General features: G+C 42.8%; 2 protein-coding genes across 3 annotated transcripts in view; one reads left to right on the top strand and one right to left on the bottom strand.

The window, feature by feature from the left end:
- VTI1B (vesicle transport through interaction with t-SNAREs 1B) overlaps positions 1 to 11,033 on the top strand; it is a 31,172-nt gene extending 20,139 nt beyond the window's left edge. Inside the window, exons 4-7 of one of the 2 annotated variants that reach the window (XR_007136882.1) lie at positions 959 to 1,132; positions 2,978 to 3,039; positions 4,442 to 4,737; positions 10,038 to 11,033. Coding sequence is in view for 1 of the 2 variants with exons in the window: in XM_047794594.1 (XP_047650550.1) it covers positions 959 to 1,132; positions 2,978 to 3,039; positions 4,442 to 4,538 (333 nt within the window). In the remaining variant the exon portion in view is untranslated. Of the gene's footprint in view, positions 1 to 958; positions 1,133 to 2,977; positions 3,040 to 4,441; positions 4,762 to 10,037 lie in introns of those variants that run through there. The other variant, XM_047794594.1, reaches the window with a different exon arrangement.
- Positions 4,731 to 27,035, bottom strand: part of ARG2 (arginase 2) — a 40,795-nt gene continuing 18,490 nt past the window's right edge. Inside the window, exons 3-8 of the mRNA XM_047794593.1 lie at positions 14,277 to 14,454; positions 10,424 to 10,583; positions 9,443 to 9,537; positions 9,159 to 9,263; positions 7,352 to 7,488; positions 4,731 to 5,204 (exon numbers count right to left, since the gene is read on the bottom strand). Coding sequence (XP_047650549.1) covers positions 4,999 to 5,204; positions 7,352 to 7,488; positions 9,159 to 9,263; positions 9,443 to 9,537; positions 10,424 to 10,583; positions 14,277 to 14,454 — 881 coding nt within the window. The 3' untranslated portion in view covers positions 4,731 to 4,998. The remainder of the gene's footprint in view (positions 5,205 to 7,351; positions 7,489 to 9,158; positions 9,264 to 9,442; positions 9,538 to 10,423; positions 10,584 to 14,276; positions 14,455 to 27,035) is intronic.

Here is a 27,035-nt window from a genome sequence, read left to right as displayed (position 1 = left end):
TTAAGCCAGTGTGACTGGGATTTATTTTAGCCTCATTCAGTGGTTTCCACATCCCCTCATCCATATATGAAGTAAAAAGCCTTCTTGTTATTTCTGATCCAGGAACACATCCTTTAGCTTCTTGATAGAAGCAGGTGTCTTCTGAGAGTGTGTGCACGCATGCTTTGAGTAGCTGAGAACTTAGCGCTGCATCCATTTCTGTCTGGGGTTATTTCTAGCCTGACAAAGGCTACTTCTCTCCTCATGCCTACTGTGCTTAGGATTATAGGTGGAATAAAACTTTGGTGGTGATTTAGAAATAGGGCACTTGGAAATTAGGGCAGCTAGGGTGGCTTATTTAGCCCCAGATACTACCTTCCCTGAAAACAAATCACCAGTATAACAACTTCACAGTTTTTGTTTTCTATGTTCGGCCTGAGGCGAAATTCTTTTGGGGCTTACCAAGAGTGTAGCCACTTTTTTTTTTCCTCCCCAGAATCTGATAGTGTCTCACACTTTTAAATGATTTCTATATGTGCTAAAAACAAATAGTTTATTCATGGTTCCTCAATTCTCAGTACCAGCAAGTGGGAATTTTTGTGAATTAAACTCTTTCTAGGGCTGTAGAGTTTAGTTGGCTTGCACTGTCATTTTCAGGTAGTTCCTGCATCCCAGATCTAGGCCATTGCCTCTCAGAAGTTGCTCGTCCAAAAAGCACATGAACTAGTTCAAATTCATTAGGAGCACAGGGAAAATGCCCTGTGTTTATTCCTGCTTTTCTTGCTTCACTTTAGTGTAACAAGCAGTGGATTAGGAGGTATTGTGAGTCTGGATTGAATCCCAGATTCTCTTTTAGTCTGATTCATTAGCATCTTTGGTTGTCTTAAAAAGCAGTGAAAATTATTGCACATTATATCTCATTTTATAAACTCACTTATAATGAAAGAAGTCTAATACTTCCCTTCCACTCTCCTGACAGAATCGGCTACAGTCTCAAAGAGTATTGCTTCTGCAAGGCACTGACAGCCTGAACCGGGCCACCCAGAGCATTGAGCGTTCTCATCGGATTGCCACGGAAACTGACCAGATTGGCTCAGAAATCATAGAAGAGCTAGGAGAGCAGCGTGACCAGTTGGAACGTACCAAGAGTAGAGTAAGTCTGGGCGGACAGGGCAAGGGGGCCAGAGTGGAGAGAGTATAGGTGGGCGTATTGCACCTGATACCTTGCTACTGCCAAAGCCACAGCAGTTCTAGACACAGGGTATGACTTACGACCTTTTAGGTTTTTGTGCTTTTCTCAGTTTGTAGTTTGCTTGGCTGAAAGATATTCCTTGGAAGTAATTTTATCCTAAGATTTAGAGGTCATTGAGGGGGTGGGGGCAGACTGCAGAAATCCAATTTCTACATTTATTGAAGATTGTCAAATAAGATTGTCCTTTTATTAGGTCTTGTATTAGGAATTAGATTTTTTATTTTTTTGTCTTTTCTAGGGCCGCACCCATGGTATATGGAGGTTCCCAGGCTAGGGGTCTAATTGGCGCTGTAGCCACTAGCCTACGCCACAGCCACAGCAACGCCAGATCCAAGCCTTGTCTGTGACCACAGCTCATGGCAATGCCGGATCCTTAACCCCCTAAGCGAGGCCAGGGATCAGACCCACAACCTCATGGTTCCTAGTCAGATTCATTAACCACTGAGCCACGATGGGAACAGCAGGAATTAGATTTTTATTTCTCATACATCTAGTAGAATATCTGCTATTCTTATGAAAGCATCGTCTACTTAAAAAGACCCTAGCTTTCCTGTTCTTTAGGTAAGCCGAGGCTATTTTCCACATGTCATAAAATAGTTGTACTGATAATTTATAGAGGTTCAATCCCAGACTCTTAACTCTTTACTGTTACCTGCGGTAAGGGGCGGGGGTGGGGAGGGGGTCATTATAAGAAGAAAACAAATACTTAGGCCACATAATGACTATGCTGGGGCCTCTAATCTGCTAGCACTCTAAGAGGCTCTGGAAAATAACTCATTTTTTCCTTCCCATATACATCTGCAAAGGAATTTTAAAAGTAGTACAACTTGCCAATGGAATGCTGCATTCTTAAGAGCATGGGGCAAAGGCAAACTGGAAAGTAGATACATTGGCAAGACTTAGATGGGAAGGTCATAGCTCAGTGTGGAGATTTTAGATGATTTTCTGATATATCTTAGTAGCTATAATTCTCCATCTTAAAATTAAGTCAGAATGATGCCCCTCCCTCTGCAATGAAAATTCCCAGTAAAGTCCTAAATTCAAGGTAAGCTGTAGAAAAGGCAGCTTATTTATGGATTGTGTGGGTTTTTTTTTTTTTTACTTTTGAATATACCAGGTGAATTAGTTGAATTTAAAAGCTAAGGAATGAGCTGAGAGATCAACTTACCAAGGCCACTGGGGAAGAGGAACAGATGGCAAGTGCCATGTGTTGAAATATTCTGTAGCTGTATAGATTAGTAACAGGCAACCAAAAGGAAATTTTAAAAAGGCATAAAAAGATTTAATTCCTTTCACAATTCAATGTAAGTATCTCTTAAAGGGGTTAAAAAGGGGGAGCGGGGGAGGATAACCAGATCCCCAAAGTGGTAATCTGCCAGCCTACAAAAACAAACATTAACTCAAGAGGCTGTCCTGGAGTTTGGCTGATGAAATTCAGATCTTAAGTTGCTCAGAGTTACTGGCAAGGTGCACTTGAAGACTATGTTTGGAGTAGCAAGGTGAAGGATTAGCTCAGTCCCCGAAGCCTCCCCACAGCAACCTTGGGATATAGTGAGGAGTACTCAAGTATCTTGTCCTTTCCAGTTTCTTCCACTTATATGCAGAGGCCGTCGTTTAAATTGGTTTGAGTTCTGGGAGTTTTTCAACCTTATACACCTTAATGCCCACTGTCAGTTTAGGAGTGTTCACTTCTACAGTGTGTACTTTTGAAAGAAGGGGAAAGTAATTGCTCTTTTCTCTTCTCAGCTGGTAAACACCAGTGAAAACTTGAGCAAAAGTCGGAAGATTCTCCGTTCAATGTCCAGAAAGTAAGTTTTTTTTCTTTCTTTTTGTTTGTTTGTTTGTTTGTTTGCTTGCTTTTTAGGGCTGAACCCATGGCATGTGGAAGTTCCCAGACTAGGGGTCGGATTGGAGCCACAGCTGCTGGCCTACACCAGAGCCACAGCCACTTGGGAGCCAAGATGCGTCTGCGACCTACACCACAGCTCACGGTAACACCAGATCCTTAACCCGCTGAGCGAGGCCAGGGATTGAACCCACATCCTCATGGATACTAGTCAGATTCATTTCCTCTGCGCCACAACAGGAACCCCCCCCCCCCAGAAAGTAAGTTTCAAAAATAAATTTCTTGTAATTCTGATGTCTTTCAACTAAGAATGTCAAATCTTTAAAACAGTAACTTGAAAAGGTCCTAATAAAGCAGAAGAAATAAAGAATATCATATATTTATAAATATACCAGGACACAATCCTTTGTTAAAACACATACTGCTCTGATTTGGAGCAGTAGAAAATTTGTCCACTGGAAGGATTTTTCATCTCAATTTACATTCCTTAGAGAAGGTAGCACTGGGAACAGAACTTCAAATTCCTTGAAATAAATGTGTAAAAAATTGATTAGAAAACTTTTTACTGCTACTGCTTAGTACTTGCTTTTGGCTTTGTTTGCCCTTCATGGGAATCAGCCACTTATTTGAGAGTTCTCTCTTATTAATAAGAAAAGAAGATGAATTTTAATTTAAAAAAAAACCCTTGAAGTAAGTGCTGACAGCAACAAAACCAGGGGCTGAAATATTGCATCCGAGGCTGAATTTGGAGCAAGGGGGTGTAGGTAGTATGCATGAAACAAAACTGCAACTGAGCCATGGAGCTAGCAGGATAGTGAGCTTTTCCTAAACAGTGTAAATTCCTTGTGGAATAGGGGAAAACATTGTTTAGGGTGAACATGAGGAATTCCCTGGTGGCCTAGCAGTTAAGGATTATCACTGCTGTGATGCGGGTTCAGTCCCTGGCCCGGGAACTTCCACATGCAGTGAGCACAGCCAAAAATAAATAAATAAATAGAGTAAACCTGAGACTCGGAGATTGGAATCTTTTGTTAACAAAAGATAGCATGGGGAGTTGCTGTTGTGGCTCAGTGGTTAACAAACTCGACTAGCATCCATGAGGATGTGGGTTTAATCCCTGGCCTCACTCATGGGTTAAGGATCCAGCATTGCCATGACCTGTGGTATAGGTCACAGACACAGCTCACCGGATCTGGCGTGGCTGTGGCTGTGGCATAGGCCAGAGGGCTATATAGCTCTGCTTGGCCCCCTAGCCTGGAACTTCCATATGCCACGATTGCAGCCCTAAAAAGACCAAAAAAAGAAAAGAAAGAAAGAAGGTTGTCTGGACTTCTGACTGCATCCCACTTTGCTTCTCTTTGTAGAGTGACAACCAACAAGCTGCTGCTTTCTATCGTCATCTTACTGGAGCTAGCCATCCTTGGAGGCCTGGTTTATTACAAATTCTTTCGCAGGCTGTGAACCTCCTACAGGGAAGGTTTTGTGGACCAGAACTTGGACTCTGTGAATGAATGGTGTTAGAGGTGTGGAGAAATCATATCGCTGCTATGAGCTAATGGTTCAAGAAGGCACTGTGTAGCCAGACTGTGGGAGAAAGGGGCACGACGGAAAACCACTTAAATGTGAAGGAACAGCAATAAGACAAGTGTGATATACCAAGGTAATAAATGCTGTTTATGACTTCTTTATGTTTTTACAGAGTACTCCCCCATATTAATACCCTGTGAGCTTCAAAAAAAAACCCAAATACATTTACAGCAGTATTATCAGTCACCAAAGTGAAGGGGAAGGAAACTTTGCAGTTGTGAGAATGCACAAATGTTCTCATTAAGGCAGTACTGACCCAGACGAGCATTTAGGATCTGTCACCTCACATGCCTCCCAACTCGAGGAGGCTCATTGTGTCAGCAGCCAGTGTTTTCTAAATCCGTACACGTTCTTCACTGTCCGATTCCTCTGGTGAACTGGGAGTAGGAAGGTGGTCATAGACAATGTGCCCTCCCTCCCTTGTCTGCCCAAAACTTGAAGCAATCACATCCACTGCCAGGCTGGCCGTAGCCTTGGCCTCTTCCTCTGAAGCGGCCAGCCGAGGATTGACTTCAACAAGATCCAATGCTGAGAGCAGCCCTGAAAGAAAAGTGTGACAGAACCTCAGAAAACTTCCCAGCTGCTACTTTCAGTGAGTGTCGTTTCACCGGGGTAGAGCAAGCCAAGGTAAAAATCAAGTCTTTTTTTTTTTTTTTGTCTTTTTAGGGCCACACCTGCAGCATAGGGAGGTTCCCAGGCTAAGGGTCTAATTGAAGCTGCAGCCACCAGCCTACACCAGAGCCACAGCAACACTGGATCCTTCACCCACTGAGCGAGGCCAGAGATCAAACCTGCAACCTCATGGTTCCTAGTCGGGTTTGTTTCTGCTGCGCCACAACGGGAACTCCCTCAAGTCATTTTTCTGCTGTACAATTTATCCACTATCAGGGAAGCCCCTTATACTGCATCCTCTCAGGCATGAATTTAAGTTAAAAGCAGTGGTATACCAGCATAGGATCGAAAGAAACCTTTAAGGTAATAAAATCAGTTATCCCTGTTGGATGAACATGACAAGCTTTCTGGATAGGATAAGAGCTGGATCAGGGTGAGAAGCAGGTGGAGGTGGTACTAGGAGTTTCCAACCTACTTGGAAAATGTATCATTTCCAGGAAACTCCCGGGTACCTGCCTCAAGTTGTGTGAAGAGAGCTCTCCTCTCACCAGCCAGAGCTCTGTTCCCATTTTTGAACTTGGCGCTCTTTCTTAAGGCACCACATGCGCCTCTCACCCCTGCAAGTCAGAGGTCTGAAGGCATGCTCCCTGTCTGATACAGCTTTTAGATCTCTCATCAGACTGACCCAGTATCTTGCATTTGGTCAAGGGAAGACTTGGTCATACCTTCTGTGAGGGTTTGGGAAGTTAGGCCAAAGATTTGAGGTAGAAAAGAACCTATCCAGATCCGTCCTCTGCTCCTCCCTACAACACATATATACAACCTACTTCTGGAGAATTACTTGTAGTTGATTATTCTGGGTAAAGTTAATCTACCTCTTCAAGAGTCATCTGAAGAAACTAGTATCAGAATACAAGTATCCAAATATTGAAGGTGGCCATGAAGCCTGGAAACATGGGTGAATATATCTAATGGATATTACAGTATAATAATGTAATAATTGGTTCAGTGTTTAATAGTATATACTATGTTCAGTGCTATTGCGTACACTCCGAGTGCCTTCCCTTATGCATAGTTCAGTGTCTGTGCAAAACTGCAGTGAGCAGGTATGTTACTGTAGCATTTCCACCAATTCCTGTGCATGTATCTGCGCCCCATGATTTGTGTCTGATTCCCACCAACCTTCTGCAAAGCCCAGAATTAAATAGAGGGTTCAGTCTGTTAAAAAATATCTATTATTACCCATGGTTCCAGGCTGTTGCCACCATATGAATCAGTTCAAGCATACTGCTTTATCTCTGGTTGACAGTGTCAAGACAGCCAGCCTTTTGGAACAGAGTAACATTGCAACAGGGGAGGGACAGGGTATGACTGCTGCCCCATCTAAGTGCCAGAGGCTACTAACCCCTGTTCTAAGTGGTATCTCCAGGGAAGCAGAGTGGAGAACTGAACTTCCAGGTTCACTGGCTAATGAGAGTTGAAAACTATTTGCAAAGAGGTATAAGTTTCGGAAGAATAACCTCTTACAGCTACTTCTGGTGATCTAGCTTTCCATTTATTAGTGTTTCTGTCAGCCATTCATCTTGTAATATCCCCATATAACAGTTCCTATCAAACAAGCTCTAGTATAAGACTCATATTACATGAAAGGACTCAAGGTATTGTCCGGCTTTGAAATAGCTTCAAGAGAGGCTTTAACTGTACATTCCCAACTCCCAGTGAACCAGCCTCTTAGTGTCAGGATAAAAATTGTAACTATTTGGCCTTGTCTTTTAACCTTAGCCTGACTTTATACAATCCAAATTCAAAGAACTGCATTGTTTTGGCAGTTTTTTCTTGTACTTATTAAGTGTTTAAGTAGAAGATTTTTATTCAGTGTTACTTTGGCATATTTTGTTATAAGCTAGGTCCAAAAATGCCTCTAAATGTCTACCCTTATCTTGACCACATGACTTTTAGCTATAGACGTTTAAAGCAATGTCTGCAGTAACACATTAATAGTAGAGGTGATCCCCTGGTAGGCAAGAGGCTTCAGCATGTTTACTTATGTGGTTAACAGGTTGATCACTGCTTACCTGTATTGTGTATTTCCTCAGTAATATACATGCCTTCTCGATAGGTTAGTCCCCCTACAACAGGAGTTCCTGTGGCTGGAGCCAGGGTAGGGTCAAATGCATCAATATCAAAACTCAGATGGATTGGCCTTTGTCTTCTTAAAAGGAGAATAAGAAAACAATCATTTGGGTTGTTTGGACATTCATCCTTCCTACAGTTGCAACTTCTTGATTTTGTTAATCGTAGTCCTTTGTTAATGCAGCATATTTCTAGATTTCCTGTTCTGGAAGTTACTGAATACATTAGCTTCTTATGTACTTTTTCATAATTTTGCTTTTTATTCTGAGTGCCTCAGACTAACTGCAATGTATATTTCTGACTTACCCTTTAGCCTCTTAAATTTTAAGAACTATCAGTAAAGGGAGGAATTCTTCACTTCCATGCAACACTGGTTCTGACAGATTCTAGTTTAAGTGAGACTGATCTAAGTTACAGTTGCTATTATTCTGTAACAGCAGCTGAATTTAACTGACTTTATGTCTGCAGTCTTACCATCTGCCAATTCTAAAATCACTTTAGCCCAAGAGTTCAATGGCTGAAGAAGCCAACATACACCAAACACCTGTACGCTAAATTACATAAATTTCTTAAGCGCTTAAGAAATGGCATACTACCAGAGTTCCTGTCCTGGCTCAGTGGAAATAAATCTGACTAGCAACCATGAGGATGCAGGTTTGATCCCTGGCCTTGCCCAGTGGTTAAGGATCTGGTGTTGCTGTTATAGGCCGGCAGCTGCAGCTCCGATTGGATCCCTAGCCTGGGAAGCCCCATATGCCTTGGGTGTGGCCCTAAAAAGACAAAAACAAAAAAAACCCCAGCATACTACCAAGGTGGCAGTTAATCACCCAGAAATGAAGACTCTGCACTGGGAAAATATTCTTAACTAGCATTTGATGAGTATTCATCTGCCATATCTCTATACTACCAAGATTTGCTCAATGTAAAATTTTCAGGGAGTTTCCATCTTGGCTCAGTGGTTAACGAAACTAACTAGTATTCATGAGGACATGGGTTCAATCCCTGGCCTCACTCAGTGGGTTAAGGATCCAGCATTGCTGTGAGCTGTACTATAGGGCACAGATGCAACTTGGATTGGTTTAGGCCAGCAACTGCAGCTCCAGTTAGACCCTTAGCCTGGTAATCTCCATATACCTTGGGTTGCAGCCCTAAAAAAATAAACTTTCAGATGTAGTAGTAGTGAGGCTGGGAAGAAGAGGACAGTTGGGGAGTTCTCATTGTCGCGCAGTAGTTAACGAATCTGACTAGGAACCATGAGGTTGCGGGTTCAATCCCTGGCCTTGCTCAGTGGGTTAAGGATCTGGCGTTGCTGTTGAGCTGTGGTGTAGGTCGCAGATGTGGCTCGGATCCTGCATTGCTGTGGCTTTGGTGTAGGCTGGCAGCTACAGCTCCAATTAGACCCTTAGCCTGGGAACCTCCATATGCCACAGGAGCGGCCCTAGAAAAGTCAAAAAGACCAAAAAAAAAAAAAGAGGACAGTTGGAACAATGAATGCTTCTCATCTCTAAAGATAAGCATTAAAAATGGAGCTAAGGAGAAATTCATGAGAGATTTTTCCCTCCCAACCCCAGGAGAATATGACCTGTTTCATACTCTCCCTTTATGAATTTTTTTTATAGGTATATGTTTTGCTTTTATTTTAAAAGAAAGGTCATTATCCTCAAGAGACAGGCTGAAGCGTCCTGCCCTTTGAGAGTCTGCCCTGTTCCCTTTAGGACCTGGAAATACACATCCATTGTAGTTACTTACTTGCCAATCAGCAGATCAAACGTCTGTTCCATGACCTTCTGGATACCAAGTCGATCTATGTCTCTCATAGAGAAATACTGGATATCGTAATTCTTTAAAATAAAACTGGTGAGATATAAAGGAAGGGAGCCTTATTTTAAATCAAATGTGAATGTGTGTGGGGGTGAGGGGAGGGGGTTGTCCTTATAGTGACCTACAGCAGGTTAAGGCAAGAAACAACCTATCAAACAGAACATCAAGTGGCGAGGACAGGCCCAAAGCTCAACTCTAATGTATCAACTTACTGTTCAGGAGGGTCCACGTCTCTTAGTCCAATATACACAATACTTGGGGAAGAGATACAAGGCTTGATCCAGGAAAACCCTGGGAGTTGTGGTACCTACGAAGAGAGGAAATGAACCAGATTCGTCAAGGATTCTTGTTCTCACCAAGACAATCACCATGTACTCCCCAGCATAGGCAGTCTACTTTCTCCTCCCATGCACTGTATATGCTTAAAGCAACACACACACTTGACCTGGGAATGCGAACTGATAGAAGTGGAAGTGACTCAGAAGGACGGATGAAGAACACAATGTAGATTGCTCAAGAAGAATAAAATACCTTCTCTTAGGGTGGCCTTGGTTTCTCATTAACTTACCTAAATAGCAGAAATACTGCTGATTAGCCCTTTTCCACCTCATTGCACATTATGGCATTGTTTACAGATTGGTTCTTGAAACAACCCAGTTGCCATCTCAGGTCACCAAGAGCCAAAACGTGCATTCTACCTAAGGAATAACCTTTGTGCTGTCCTAGTTTAACTTGGTCCCTCACTGAGGGGAGGGCTATACGGACTCTAGTCTGTGCCTAACGTGGTCTCCTACGTCTTCTCAACAGCCTGGGAAAATACTACCTAGAGGTAATCATGGTTTTGCTTGTCTTCTGGACCAACGGAACCGAATGAGGCCTGGGAGCTTCTAACCAAGAGGTCTTCAGGCTGTAAATGTATCAAATCACTAGTTAACGACCCACGGCCACGTTCCTTTATTATGAGGATGTGAACCCCTACTGAGAGCAGGGACCATGTCCTGGTCACCTTTATAGCCCTGGCATCTAGACTGCCTGGTCCAAAATATTGCCTGATGAACGAATGAGAGCATGGTAAGCATTTCTACCACTACCCCAAATCCATCCTTCACAAAAGTCTCATTGCACTAGACCCTCAAAGCCCCAGGAGAACCTCTGCAAGCTGTTCAATTTTCTCTTCCTTTCAGCCCACTGACCTTGTCCTGTAGTTCTCTGAGGAGAAATGAAACTGGTTGTCCATGGAGATTTCCAGATGAAGTGGTGAGGGGTGTGTTGATGTCAGCATGGGCATCAACCCAGATCACACAAAGGTCTGGGCAGTGCCGGGCGTGGCCACTAATGGTACCAATTGCCAGGCTGCAAAGAACACATAAAATAATCTTAAAGGCCTTCCACTTGGCAGATGTCACCACTAACAAAAATCCTCAGCCAACACAGCTCACAGTTTATCCTTAGGGCAAAGTCAGGGCCCCAGACTGAGCCTGGATTTGGAAGAGACAGAGTCCCTGGGGCTGTTGCTCCCAAAGAGGAACCTTGAGTGAGAGAGACAGAGAGAAATGGAAGGTTCTAAAGATTCCAAAGTGATGACCGGTTATCCCTATAGTGTGGTGTCATTGCTACCCCCAAATCCCTTTAATTTGATCCATTAGCCTTGGCCTGGGAAAGGACCTAAAATGTTTGTTCAACAGATGAACTCCTACTAAATGATGTGATCTATATTTAACAACTCTAATACTACTACTTAATACTTCTCGAGAGACCAAGGAGATCTAATTATATAACATTATTAAATTTTTAACGATAAAATTAGTGTTAGAACTTTTTGAAAAGATTAGGTGATACGCCTAAAGCAGAAAGTCAAAGATCTTTTTTGATTTGGTCTTTTCTTTTTTAGGGCCGCACCAGTAGCATATGGAAGTTCCCAGGCTAAAAGTCAAATCGGAACTGCAGCTGCTGGCCTATACCACAGCCACAGCAGTGCAGGATCCAAGCCATGTCTGCAACCTATGCCACAGTTCATGGCATCACAGGATCCTTAACCCACTGAGCGATGCCAGGGATGGAACCCACGTCCTCATGGATGCTAGTTAGGTTCATTACTGCTGAGCCACCATGGGGAACTCCAAGAAAAACATGGAAAGTAACAGGACAACCCAATTAAAGATCTGATTAGATCACTGAATAAAACACAAGTTTAACTGCATGTTATATATATTAGTACAGTATTCAAATATCATTGTGTTTCTGGTTTTCACCTTCCTTGTCCTTGGTCTGTTTACATTAGCCAGTTGTCTTGTCTCAAGTGTAGGAATATAGCGGATGAGACTGGTTGGAAAGCTGCCCAAGCTTTCCAGGAACCTAAGAATTTGACATGGATGGGAAATGCAGCTTATGCAATCCTAGGAACTAACTACAGTCAATACAGCCTGAGACAGTGTTTTAAGCTCCATGTCCCACACAGGACCTTTTCAAGGGATAGCATGGTCTGGTGCTAAAAGCATTAGATTAAGTCAGAATACTGAGGGTCTTTCCAGGAAGAGCTGTGTGAAATGGGACAAGTCATCTAACTTCTCTAGACTTCAGTCTCCCTTTCTATAAGATAAGGCTAATAGTCTTGACCTATTTAAGTCTGAGTTGGTTTGATGATTAAAACAATAGTGTACATATATGGTTGTACTAGTGAAAAGAGTTGAGTGCCCTAAAAACACCTCTTCCTTTAAAATACTCCATAGCTGTTCAGGTTATGCACACATCCCCCTTTCCTTCCTAGAATCTTCCAGATAGCCTAGGTTTTAGCACTGAATAGGAAGTAGGGAGCAGTGATAGGGCTGTAGTCTAGCTACAAACAAAAGAAAAACCAAGGATTTTGAGGATTATAGTAATCAATCAATGGTTCCCAAATAGTAAGCCGCCAACCAGAAGAAAGACAACAAATGAACTTTGAGAGAGCACTGAGACCCAACCTCAGATTATTTAATCAATTTCAGTAGAGAACCTGGGACTAACTTTTTTTTTTTTTTTTTTTTAAGGGAATGTTGTTTTGTTCACTGATTTATCCCAAATGTCTAAACCAGTGACTGGCACATAACAAGTGCACCAGAAATGTGTAGTGAATGAATGGCTTGGTGAAATGTCTTAATGTTAGGTCAGGTGAGCCATAATTTATTTCACCACTCCTGAGTGATGCTGATTTTTTATTTTTCAAGGGATTCTGTGCCCAAGAACCCACACTAGAGTCACCTCAGGTCCCAAGACCTACCCCAGCACAAGTTAGCCCAGGAGCCTATAGGGCAGGACACAGAAACCCCCTCTCTTTTTTTGGCCTTGAGGTATGTGTAAGTTCCTAGGCCAGGGATGGAACCCAAGCTACTGCATTGACGAGGGATCCTTAACCCACTTTGCCACAAGAGAACTAACTCTTTGAAAGTTGCCTCCTAAAAGACCCCTTTCCTCACTCTTCCTCCCCCTCCCTCCATCCTTCTTCTCCTACAGCCCTCCCCCACCTCTCTCCAGCTGGGACTTTCTTTCTTTTTTTGTCTTTTTGCCTTTTTCTAGGCCCGATCCCATGGCATATGGAGGTCCCCAGGCTAGGGGTCTAATCAGAGCTGTAGCCACCAGCCTACACCACAGCCACAATATCACCAAATCCGAGCCACGTCTGTGACCTACACCACAGCTCACGGCAAGGCCAGATCCTTAACCCACTGAGCAAGGGCAAGGATCAAACCCACAAGCTCATGGTTCCTAGTCAGATTCGTTAACCACTGAGCCACGACAGGAACTCCAGCTGGGACTTTATTTCACCCTAAAATTTTCTTCCTAAGGAAGATTCTATTTGCCTTTCCAGTTCTGTTAAATGATCTGAAAAGTTCTCTATGCACCTCAGGCAAAGCTGCTATATAGGATCTCAAAAGAAAGTTTAATTGCCCATGACAGTCACAATGGACTTGAATCCCAGCTCTGCTACTTCCTGGCTCTCCATGCAGGGTAAGTTATCTAATCTCTGTCCCTCAGTGTACCCGGCAGTACATTAGATAAAACTGTATCTGCCTCGTGGCATATTTTTACGATTAACTGAGACTCTGTAAGGAAGTGCTTGATATTCCATGCCATTTTTCCTTCTACCAAAAATCTTCTTTACTTAACCTCAAATCACACTCCCCTGTGAAATCTGATGACTCTAGCCTAGACTCTAGCTCTTCCTTCTGAGATGTAGAATTCAGTATTTTCTTCACTCCATGTGTATTTATTTCATCTAATCCTAATAGATGGCACATTTCCCTTAATCCTTGACACTGAGAACACATCAGAACAATGCTCAGTCCCTACTGTGAAGGGACAGAAGGTATTCACATGCCAAGTGGGGAATCTCTAAGAAACCTATCAACAGAAATGCTTTTTTTAAAAACACCAAATTCACCCTATCGCTAGATCCTTCCCAATTCTCCTGAATAACTGACGTGAAAGACAGCTTCAAGAAAGTTTTCCAGGAGTTCCCGTCGTGGCTCAGTGGTTAACGAATCCGACTAGGAACCATGAGGTTGCGGGTTCGGTCCCTGCCCTTGCTCAGTGGGTTAACGATCCGGCGTTGCCGTGAGCTGTGGTATAGGTTGCAGACGCAGCTCGGATCCCGCGTTGCTGTGGCTGTGGCGTAGGCCGGTGGCTACAGTTCCAATTCAACCCCTAGCCTGGGAACCTCCATATGCCGCAGGAGCGGCCCAAAGAAATAGCAAAAAGACAAAAAAAATAAAAAATAAATAAAAAATAAATAAAAAAATAAATAAAAGAGCTTGTCTTAAAAAAAAAGTTTTCCAGGGAATTAGTATGAAACATCTACTGTCTAAAAACTTTGCTTAGTCTACCTCTGACCTTGTCCTTACACTATGTGACCTACAAAGGAAACTACATGCCTCCCGTGGCTCATGACCCAAGTATGCACATCGTACCCTAAAAATTCTACTCTAAATGAGGAAACCAGACAAAGGCCCATTGATTAGCGCAAAGCACCATGCAATCCAGCCCCTCCACCACCTCTGGCTCCCAGCTTACCTGTGGTCTCCTCCCACCGTGACACAGCTGTAGCCACCTGACACCGCTCTACTGACAACCTCTGCTAGTTCCTGGTTGGCGAGGCCCACTGAGCGAGGATTCACTATCAGGTTGTTGTAGAGATCATCTTTGGGAACTGGAGTAAAACTCAAATCTCCGAAGTCTTTAAGGTGGCAGCCTAGAAACAAATGAGGGATGACAAGATTAATTGTATGTTATCCCAACTCTTAATGGCCTAGGCCGTAAATAATAACTATGATAAAGTACACTGATAAAATAACTGTGGGGCATATCCTATTAGGAACACTTTTGCAGATAAAGAAGCTGGGCTTGGAGTTCCCATTGTGACTTGGCAGTAACAAATCAACTAGTATCCATGAGAACACAGGTTCAGTCCCTGGCCTCACTCAGTGGGTTAAAGATACACCATTGCTGGATCTGTGTAGGTCACAGATGCGACTTAGATCCTGCATTGCTGTGGCATAGGCCTAGCAGCTCCAGCTCTGATTTGACCCCTGGAAACTTCTATATGCCATGGGTTTGGCCCTAAAAAGACTGAAAAGAAAGAAAAAAAGAAGCTGGGCTTTAAAAGGAAACCCCAGAAGGAGTTCCCGTCGTGGCATAGCAGAAACAAATCCAACTAGGAACCACGAGGTTGCGGGTTTGATCCCTAGCCTCGCTCAGAGGGTTAAGGATCCAGCATTGCTGTGAGCTGTGCTGTAGGTCCCAGACGCAGCTCGGATCTGATGTTGCTGTGACTGTGGTGTAGACGGGCAGCTGTAGCTCTGATTGGACTCCTAGTTTGGGAACCTCCAAATGTCGCAGGTGTGGCCCTAAAAAGCATAAATAAATAAATAAAATGTAAGTCTTAAGGGGAAAAAAAGTAAAGCCCAGAAATGTTCACTAACCTAACACAAAATTGGTAACAATTAGACCTCAGATATTTGAGTTGTAAGTGGAAGTAAAATACCAAGAGGAATTGGCAGGAATTAAAGTACTGTTAATTTAGGACAAAGAAACATACATAGAAATCTTCAAATTATAAATGTATTTTGTTTTTCCTGTGCCCACAGAATATATAAGTTCCACGGCCAGAGATCAAACCTGCTTCACAGCAGTGACCCACACCACTGCAGTGACAATGTTGATTCCTTAACCTGCTGCCCCACAAGGGAACTCCTTACAAACGTTTTTTAATAAAAAGCCAATCTGAGAACCTAAATACTTCTTTTAGGATGCTTTAACAGTTATTACAAAATCCTAAACATTGTTCTAACTGCTCAACAGGAATTTTTAAGACTCACAGCAATCCTATTAGGCAACTAAAGTACTCCATTCTATAGATGAAGGAACTAACTGAAACAAGGTCCTAAGGTCACACAGTTGCTAAGTGCCTGAATCAGGATCCCAATTCAGGCCACCTCCCCAGAGTGTGTGTGTGCGTGCGTGTGTGTGTGTGTGTGTTTCTGTCGTCATCCGTGGCATGCAAAAGTTCCCATGCCACAGCAGACCTGAGCCACAGCAGTGACAACGCCAGATCCTTAACTGCTAGGCCACCAGGAAATCCCCCAAAAGTGTACATTCTTGACTATGTAGTTTGTATCTCAAAGACTCCTTCTTGATTCTGACACTGTCCTCCACCGAGCTGACAAGATGGCAGAAGCAGAGCAGAAACAGTAGCGGACCTTCTGCAAGTTCACCCACCGCGATGAACACTTAGACCAGCCCCTGGATGTGCTGCCTGCACATGGCGAAAGCACCTACGCACAGCCCACCTGAGGGGCTCCGCCTACAGAGAGGCCAGGCTGCTGGAGATTATCCTGCTCATATAGTGGGCAGCTACAGCCAGGCAAGAACCCAAGTGCAAACCAAGCCCGAGATTACTGACCACTGCCTGAGCAAGTTCTCTGTCACCTACAAGCCCCTGAAGCACTGAGCCACCCACTCCTCCTCTTTAAGCCCCCTGTTCAGGGTACCCTGTTCAGACAGTAAAGGCACAGATTTCTCTTTAAAAAAAACAAGAACAAAAAATAAAACCAAAAAAGAACTACTGATGTATTCTGACACTAATAATACTTTCCTACCCAGGGTTCACCTACCAGTGAATTATAACAGACACTAGTCACTACATGTTAAACTTTTAAGTACCCAATGTTTCATTGTTAACCATCTATATTAATAAATTGGTTGGACTTAGGGTGAGGACTGACTAATCCAATCAGGGGAAATGAGCTAATCAGAACAGAAAATTAACCATAGATTGTATTCTTTAGAGCCTGCTTCTCAAACTGGAATCCAGGCATGTTGAGGGGAGGGGCAAGTGGTCACAGAATAGGCATCTTTATGTTTGCAGAGATTTGTGTTAAAGATTTGCATTAGGACTAGCATGGACCAATCTTGAAATTAAATTGTACAGTTGGAGCTCTACTTCTTGAACCCAAACTCAATCCAAAGCCAAACTTCTGAGCAAATGTAAAAATTTTTAGAAGCAATGGCCTGGAACAAAAGTCCAACAGTGGCCTGTAACTAAGCCCACCACCAAAGGGATACTAGAAGCAAAACAGAAAAGCTTATCCTATTCTCAAAGGCGGGATACATAGAGAATTCCAGCTGCAGATGCATCTTTTGATCATTGCTTTTTTTTTTTTTATTTTGCCTTTTGTCTTTTTAGGGCCGCACCCACAGCATATGGAGGTTCCCAGCTAAGAGTCTAATCTGAGCTGTTGCTGCCGGCCTACACCACAGCCACAGCAACGCTGGATCCAGGCTGCCTCTGCAATGTATCCTGCAGCTCATGGCAAGGCCTGATCCTTATCCCACTGAGTCAGGCCAGGAATTGAACCCGCAGCCTCATGGTTCCTAGTCAGATTCGTTTCTGCTGCACCACAACAGGAACTCCTCATTGCATTTTTCAAAAATAACCGTAAGTGGAGTTCCTGTTGTGGTGCAGCAGAAACAAATCCAACTAGGAACCATGAGGTCGTGGGTTCGATCCCTGGCCTCGCTTAGTGGGTTAAGGATCCGGCGTGGTCATGAGCTGTGGTGCTATAGCTCTGATTAGACCCCTAGCCTGGTAACCTCCATATGCTGCGGGTGTGGCCCTAAAAAAGACAAATAAATAACCATAAGGCCCATAACCAGAGAAGATCTGGATGACTAAGAAGGAAAGGTGTAGAAGAACATGAAAATAGGCCAAAGACACTGGGAACCAAGAGAAGAAAAATAACCAAATAAAACATCTATAAAGCCATTTAAAAATCTTTTAAAAAGAAAAATCATTATGTACTTTACTAAATCTCAAACTATAGAAGGATACTTTAGATTTAAGGGAACGGAAGCTTTAACTTTCAAGTCAGTATCAGGTCTTATTGCAACAGTCTTGGGCTGGATAGATCTGAATGGCAATGCCAATAGTAGGGCTTTTTTTTTCCTCCTCTTTTCTTTTTTGGTTGCACCCATGGCTTGTGGAAGTTCCCAGGCTAGGCATCAAACCCATGCCACAGCAGGGACTTTAGCTACTACAGTGACAATGCTGATTCTTAACCTGCTGAGCGACAAGAGAACTCTTATGTTTTGATGTTTTAATTCCATATCCATGTTTACCTCAGCATCTCCTTGAACAGCCTCAAGTGTATGGGCTATTTCTAGGTATCAGGGCTTGAATGGTGTTTTATAGTAGGTGTATAATTAGAAAAGGTTTATAACCTAATTAAATAATGTTAATTTAAATTTTGAAGACTAACTCATTTAATCCTCACATTGGAATTAAAGGGTGGTTAGGGTGGCAGAACCTGGAGAACACTCAAGTCCAATCATGGAATCTAGGATATAGACTTAGATGAGTTTGACAGAAAATAGTGTTAATTAGGCTATTATGTACTTATCAGAATAAACCTGCAGAACATCTAAGGGAAACTTAAGAGAATTTGCTGGTCTTACAGCAACATTCTCCGTGGAAGAGAATGAATTTCATAAAAAGATTTTGGTCATTAAACCTGTAACTCTGGAGTGAATCACCAGATTAATTCACAACCTGGATGGTGGGTTCTGATTCCTTACTCACCAAATAGCATACTGGTTATTCACTTAGTTGCCCAGTTGCCTTCATGCCACCAAGAGGGCTTCCTGACAGTGAATGCCAGAAGAAGTGTTGCTTGCCATAACTATGTATGGACATTTGGGTTTATACATCATGGTTTGCATGAGTTTCTGGGTCTAAAAGTCAGATAAGCTCTGCACACATCATGACTTCTGTTCCTGAAAATGCTAGAGAGGGTGTGGAGAAAAGGGAACCCTCCTACACTGTTGGTGGAAATTAAAGTGGAACAGCCACCATGGAAAACAGTATGGAGGTTCCTCAGAAAACTAAGCATAGAATTACCATATGATCCTGCAATCCCACTCCTGGGCATATATCCAGACAAAACTATAATTCAAAAGGGTACATACACCCCACATTCATAGCAGCGCATTCCACACTAGGACATGGAAAGAACCTAAACGACCAGTGACAGATGAATATAGATTAAGAAGATACTGTACATATATGCAATGGAATATTATTCAGCCATAAAAAATAATGCCATTCACAGCAACATGAATGCAAATGGAGATTCTCATACTAAGTGAAGTCAGAAAGAGAAAGCCAAATACCATATGATATCACCCATATGTGGAATCTAAAATATGGTACAAATGAAGCTATCTATGAAACAAACAGATTCAGGGATAAGGAGAACAGACTTGTGGTTGCCAAGGGGGAGGGGGTTGGGAGAGGGATGGATTGGGAGATTGGGGTTAGTAAATTTATTACAGATGAAGGGGAAAAACAAGGTCCTACTGTGTAGCATAGAGAACTATATTCAGTGTCCTATGATAAACCATAATAGAAAAGAATATTTTTAAAAGTATATATGTGTATATCTGAATCACTTTGCTGTACAGCAGAAAAACAACATTGTAAATCAACTATAATTTTTTTAAAAAAAAAGACTTCTAGGAGTTCCCGTCCTGGCTCAGTGGTTAACGAATCCGACTAGGAACCATGAGGTTGCAGGTTCGGTCCCTGGCCTTGCTCAGTGGGTTAGGGATCTGGCGTTGCCATGAGCTGTGGTGCAGATTGCAGACATGGCTCAGATCCTGCGTTGCTGTGGCTCTGGCGTAGGCTGGTGGCTACAGTTCCAATTCAACCCCTAGCCTGGGAACCTCCATATGCCATGGGAGCGGCCCAAGAAATGACAAAAAAGACAAAAAAAAAAGACTTCTCTCCGATGAATATTAATTAAAAAATTCTTAACAAATTTTAGCCAAACAAATCCAATAACACATTTAAAAGGATCATACACCATGACCAAGTCGGATTCATCCCAAGTTCACAAGGATGGTTCAACAAACACAAATCATTATCATACACAATGTTAACAGAAGTCAACAAACCACATGATCATCTCAATAGATGCAGAAAAAGCTTGCTTTTTTTTTTTTTTTTTTTTTCTTATTAGGGCTGTTTCTATGGCAGATGGAAGTTCCCAGGTTAGGGGTCCAATCAGACCTGCAGCTGCCAGGCTACACCACAGCCACAGCAACACCAGATCCGAGCCATGTCTGCAACCTAGCTCATAGCGATGCTGAATCCTTACCCACTGAGTGGGGCCAGGGATTGAACTGGCATCCTCACAGACACTAGTTGGATTCATTACCACAGAGCCACAATGGAATTCCCCGAAAAAGCAGTTAATGAAATCTAACATTCATTCATGATTAAAACTCTTATCAAAGTGAGTATAAAGGGAACATATCTCAACATAATAAAAGTCAAACAAACCCACAGCAAATATACTCAACAAAGCCAAAAGCCTCCCCACAAAAAAAATTCTGAAACAATACAAGGATGCCCACTCTCACCACTTTTATCTAACATGTATGGGAAGTCCCAGCCACAGCAATCAGACAAAAGAAATAAAAGGTATCCAAATTGGAAAAGAGGTAAAATTGTCACTATATGTAGATAACATGATACTATATATAGAAAACCCTAAGAACTCCACACAAAAACTACTAGAAGTGATCACAAATTCAGCAAAGTAGCAGGATACAAGATTAACATTTAGAAATCAGTTGCATTTCTGTACACTAACAATGAGCTATAAGAAAAGGAATATTAAAAAAAATTTTTTTTGTCTTTTGCCTTTTCTAGGGCCACTCCCACAGCACATGGAGGTTCCCAGGCTAGGGGTCTAATCGGAGCTGCAGCCACCAGCCTACGCCAGAGCCACAGCAACACAGGATCCGAGCCGCGTCTGCAACCTACACCACAGCTCATGGCAACGCCGGATCCTTAACCCACTGAGCAAGGGCAGGGATCAGACCTGCAACCTCATGGTTCCTAGTCAGATTTGTTAACCACTGTGCAACGATAGGAACTCAAAAAAAAAAAAAAAAACTTTAAAAAAATAAATAAATTTTAAAAAAGGGGAGTTCCCTTCATGGTGCAGAGGAAATGAATCCAATTAGGAACCATGAGGTTGCATGTTCAATCCCTGGCCTCGCTCAGTGGGTTAAGGATCTGGCATTGCTGTGAGCTGTACTGTAGGTCACAGACAAAGCTTGGATCTGGCATTGCTGTGGCTCTGGCATAGGCCGGCAGCTACAGCTCTGATTAGACCCCTAGCCTGGGAACCTCCATATGCCATGGGTACGGCCATGAAAGGACAAAAGACAAAAAAATAATAATAATGAATTTAAAAAAACTTAAAATCATGAGCTCCCCCCCCAAAAAAATAAAGGAATAAACGTGACCAAGGAGGTGAAAGACTTATATGTTAAGAACTATAAAACATAATCAAGGAAATCAAAGAGGATTCAAAGAAATGGAAAGATATCCCATGCTCCTGGAGTGGAAGAATTAATATTGTTAAAATGACCATACTACCCAAAGCAATCTACAGATTTAATGCAATCTCTATCAAATTACCCAGGACATTTTCACAGAACTAGAGCAAATAATCCAAAAAATTATATGGAACCATAAAAGACCCAGAATTACAAAGCCATCTTGAGGAAATACAATAACCAAGCAGGAGGCATAACTCTCCCGGATTCAGACAATATTACAAAGCTATAATAATCAAGACAGTGTGGTACTGGTGCCAAAACAGATATATGGATCAATGGAACAGAATTGAGAGCCCAGAAAGAAACCCAGACACCTACAGTCAATTCATCTTTGACCAAGAAGGCAAGAATATAAAATGGGGAAAAGACAGTCTCTTCAGCAGGTAGTGCTGGGAAAACTGGACAGCTGCATATAAATCAGTGAAACTAGAAAACACCCTCACACCATGCACAAAAATAAACTCAGAATGGCTTAAAGACTTAAAACATAATACATGACGCAGTTAAACTCCTAGAAGACAACATAGGCAAAACATTCTCTGACATAAACCAAACATATTTTCTTAGGTCAGAAATGAAAATAAACAAATGGGATCTAACCAAACTTACAAGCTCTTGCACAGCAAAGGAAACCATAAACAAAATGAAAAGACAACAAGAGTTCCAGTTGTGGCACAGTGGAAACGAATCCGACTAGGAACCATGAGGTTACAGGTTCGATCCCTGGCCTCGCTCAGTGGGTTAAGGATCCGGCATTGCCGTGAGCTGTGGTATAGGTCACAGACACAGCTCGGATCTGGCATTGCTGTGGCTGCAGTGTAGGCCAGCGACTACAGCTCAGATTGAACCCCTAGCCTGGGAACCTCCATATGCCGCTGGACAAAAGACAAAAAAATTAAAAAAAAAAATGAAAAGACAACATACAGAATAGGACAAAATAGTTGCAAACCATGCAACCAACAAGGGCTTAATCTCCAAAATATACAAACAATTCATACAACCCAATATCAGAACAAAAAAAAAGTTTTTTTTTTTTTGAAAAATGGGCAGAAGACCTGAATAGACATTTCTCCAAAGAAAACATACAGGCATATGAAAAGATGCTCAACATCACTAATTATTAGAGAAATGCAAATCAAAACTACAATGAGGTACCACCTTACATCAGTCAGAATGGCCATCATTAAGTCTAAAAACAACAAATGCTGGAGAGGATGTGAAGAAAAAGGAACCCTCCTACACTGTTGGTGGGAATGTAAGCTGGCACAACCACAATGGAAAACAGTATGGAGGTTCCTGGAAACTCAGGATACAGTTACCATATATCCAGCAATCCCACTCTTGGGCATAGATCCAGAGAAAGCTGTAATTCAAAAATTATGATTATGGATTATTCAATTATCATGGATACACACACCCATATGTTCATAGCAGCACTATTCATAAGACATGAAATAGCTAAGACATGGAAACAACCTAAGTGTTCATTGACAGATGAATGCATTAAGAAGATGTGGTGCAGGAGTTCCCGTTGTGGTGCAGCAGAAACAAATCTCACTAGGAACCATGAGGATGCAGGTTCGATCCCTGGCCTCACTCAGTGGGTTAGGAATCCGGTGTTGCCATGATCTGTGGTGTAGGTTGCAGACGTGGCTCGGATCCTGCATTGCTGTGGCTGTGGTGTAGGCTGGCAGCTGTACCCTAGCCTGGGAACCCTCATATGCTGCAGGTACGGGACTAAAAAGTAAAAAAAAAAAAAAAAAAAAAGAGAAGATGTGCATATACACAATGGAATACTATTCAGCCATAAAAAAGAACAAAATACTCCCATTTGCAGCAACATGGATGGACCTAGAAATTATCATACTAAGTGAAGTCAGTCAGAGAAAGACAAATATCATATGATACAACTTATATGTGGAATCTAAAATATGGTACAAATGAACCTACCTACAAAACAGAACTAGATATCATAGACATAGAGAAGACCTGTGGTTGCCAAGAGAGAGGGGAGAAGAAGTAGGATGGACTGGGAGTTTGGTGTTAGTAAACTATTACATTTAGAATGGATAAGCAGTGAGGTCCTACTGTATGAAACAGGGAACTAAATCCAGTCCCTGGATTTTAAAGATAATAAAAGAAAAGGAATAAATATATATGGCTGGGTCAATTTGCTGTACAGCAGAAATTGGCATAACATTGTAAATCAACTATAATTTTAAAAATAATTTTTAAAGTACTTCTGGAGATCTCACTGTGCATGCTCAGCAGCTGACGAAACTAACTAGCATCCATGAGGATGCAGGTTTGATCCCTGGCCTTGCTCAGTGGGTTAAGGATCTGGCGTTGCCATGAGCTGTAGTGTAGGTCACAGATGCGGCTCAGATCTGGCATTGCTGTGGCTCTGGCATAGCTCAGCAGCTGTAGCTCTGATTCGACCCCTAGCCTGGGAACCTCCATATGCCGAGAGTGTGGCCCTAAGATGCAAAAAACAAATAAATTAATTAAAAGTCCTGTTCCTGGATCCATACAGCTAAGGGCCAGACTCCTTGAAGGGATCAATACCTTGAAAGGCCCTGCCTGAGTGGCCCACCCTACATCACTTCCAACTCTGCTCTTGCCACAATGATTTCCAGGTGAGGACTAGGGACAGTGAGTGCTAAAGGAGTGAAAGGAGATTCAGTGAGGATCACGGTAGCCAAGGAATTACTCCTACAACAGGTAAAGTTTGTACCAGCACAGCTTTGCTATTTTTTCTTTTTTTTTTTTAAATGGCTGCAGCCACGATATATGAAAATTCCTGGGTCAGGGGTTGAATCCCAGGCACTGCTATGACCGACACTGCAGCTGCGGCGATGGCAGATCCTTTAACCTATCTATCAGGCCAGGAATTGAACCTACCTCTGAAGAGACCCGAGTAGCTGCAGTCAGATTCTTAACCCACTGCACCACAGCAGGAACTCTACAGTTTTGCTATTTTCTGTTGTTCTCTTTCCTTATTGGCAGTAGAAATTTTTGGTAAAATCGACAAGGAAGTGCCTAATGGTGAGTCAGCATCCCACTCCCCAGGCCTGACTACTCTTTCTTTGCATACCTTTATACATAAATATGATCCACAATAACTGTTTTTTTTGGTTTTTTTGGTTTTTTTTTTTGTCTTTTTGCTATTTCTTGGGCCGCTCCCACGGCATATGGAGGTTCCCAGGCTAGGGGTCTAATCGGAGCTGTAGCCACTGGCCTACGCCAGAGCCACAGCAACACGGGATCCGAGCTGAGTCTGCGACCTACACCACAGCTCGTGGCAACGCCAGATTGAGCAAGGGCAGGGATCGAACCTGCAACCTCATGGTTCCTAGTCGGATTTGTTAACCACTGCGCCACGACGGGAACTCCACAATAACTGTTTTAAATAAGATTGTTAGAGCAGGCTAAACTGCTGTAATGGGCCCACCCCCAAACAATGGCCCCAACAAAACAGATCGGTTTCTTTGTTCATTTAACATTCAGGGTGGATATTCTAGGTTAGCAGCAGATTTTTTCTTCACACGATTCAGAGACCAGGCTCCTTCTGGCACATGGCCTCATCTAGGACTTTGCCATCTATGTGACTAAGGTTAGGTCTCCCCAGGTTCATGGCAGCAGGAAAGGGGGAAACCATTGAGTAAGGCACGCCTTTACCTGGCCTCGAAGTGGCACATCATTCCTCCTCATGTGACATTGGCCAACAAATGCAGGTCTAAGTCCAGTCCAGAAGAGGATGAGAACGGATTTTGGCACACCGCTAAATCTGTGCCATGAGTAATTTTAAATTCTAGTACCACAGGAGTTCCCATTGGGGCTCAGCAGTAATGAACCCAGCTAGTATCCATGAGGATGTGGGTTCAATCCCTGGCCTCACTCAGTGGGTTCAGGACTCAGCATTGCTGTGAGCTGAGGTGTAGGTCGCAGATGCAGCTGAGATCTGGTGTTGCTACGGCTGTGGTCCAGGCCGGCAGCTGTAGCTCTGATTGGACCCCTAGCCTAGGAACTTCCATATGCTTCAGGTGAGGCCCTAAAAAGACAAAAACAAACAAAAAATGAATACTTATGTTGCTGATCCTAACTATTGGTAATCATAACTGTTCCAATTCATTACAGAGCTGAATCAGCAAATAGACCATGCCATCCAGATGTAGCTTTTTTTTTTTTTTCTTTTTCTTTTTCTTTTCAGGGCCACACTTGAGGCATATAGACATTCTTGTTCCCAGGATAGGGGTCAAATCAAAGCTGTAGGCCTACACCATAGCTCACAGCAACACAGGATCCTTAACCCACTGAGCAAGGCCAGGGATCGAACCCACGTCCTCATGGATACTAGTCATATTCGTTACTGTTGAGCCATGACAGGAATTCCCCTGACGTAGTTTCTAACAGCAGCTTTCTCCTCTAATGCCTACTGTACTGATAGCACTGTCACACCTGAAAGGCTAGTAGGGTAGAGCCCAAGACTGGTTTCTAAAGAGAAAATAAGGGTCTGAAAGAAGAAATGTATATGCCTTGTTGGAAACAGTCGAACAATTTAGTAGTGATAAAGCTATTACTTTATCAGGGTGCTATGGCTAATCATTCTTTTACAAAAGACACAAGAAACGCTCTAATTTTTAGACACTCTTGGAATAATAGTGGAAAGAGCAGATATTATAATATGGAATGACTCTCTCATGCTGGAGGGGGCCATCCCTTTCTCAAACTCTTTGTGCTTCAGGTCAGCTCATCTGCAAGTTCAGATCAGATGAGACAATATTTCAATGCTGCTCTTACCTGTCTTAAAAGGCACTATAGGATGAAATGAATCTCTAACTTCAAGGAAGCTATCATGAAAAACAGGTTTATGACCAACTTGAAACCAGCTCATTTTTCACCTGCAGTGGGAAAAAGCCAAGCTCAGTATATACACTGGCACAGCCTTGCTGCTTCTCTCCCCAGTGCTGGAAATAAAAATACACTGACTCCTACTCTGATCTTTTAGGCCCAGATGTTACCTTTGGCCTTGATAAACCTCTCAGGTTCCACTGGAGTGGAAAGAGAACACCAGTGCATCAACAGAATGATGCAACTGGAAGAAATCTAAACAGCCCTACCTGACCTTAGCAATGTCTGTGGACAGCATTTCTATTTCAGGGCCCTCATCACCAGTGAATCCCTGAACGAAGCCAGTGACAGCAAAGAAGGAAAAGGAACAAAATGGCCTGCCTCCACATACCACTGGAGCTCTGACTGGACCCCTAGCCTAGGAACTTCCATATGCCACAGGGCCAGCCAGACACTTTATAGACAGCTGTGAATCCTCATTTCCTCTGCTGGTATCAATATCCATATACTTCAGAGGAAGAAATTCAAAGTTAAAGAGCTCCCAGTGTTTAGAGCAGCAAGCCTGAGTCCTCCTGTGGTTGGAGACTCACAGAAGAATGTTAGGAGTGAGCAGACATTTCAATAGCATAAGGGCACCCCATCCTCCCTCCTGCTCTCACTTGCACTTACAGACAGCTTCAGCTGTCCTCAAGGCTCCCAGCAAGTCAAGAGAGGTGGGTTTTGAAGTGGACTTACACACAGGCAAGGCTTCCAAGCCACAGGTAGCCCACGGGCACAACAGTAGACTTGGAGAAAAGCTATGGGTCTATTTGTGTACAGTGTTTTTAGAACTGTCCCTGAATAGATGGGAATGTTTATGGTTTGTCTGGAATAAGTCAGTGAAACGTGCAGAAAAACAAAGACTCTGAGTTCTCCTTTGGTGCTGAGAGAACACTGGTGGCTCTTAAAATTCTAGACTCAAATATGGAACGTAGCAGATTTCACCCCCAACAAATGGAATTCCTGTTTTGTTTT

Source organism: Phacochoerus africanus, chromosome 9 (assembly GCF_016906955.1).
Source record: "Phacochoerus africanus isolate WHEZ1 chromosome 9, ROS_Pafr_v1, whole genome shotgun sequence".
Lineage (NCBI taxonomy): Eukaryota > Metazoa > Chordata > Mammalia > Artiodactyla > Suidae > Phacochoerus > Phacochoerus africanus.
This window is presented reverse-complemented; position numbering and strand designations above follow the sequence as displayed.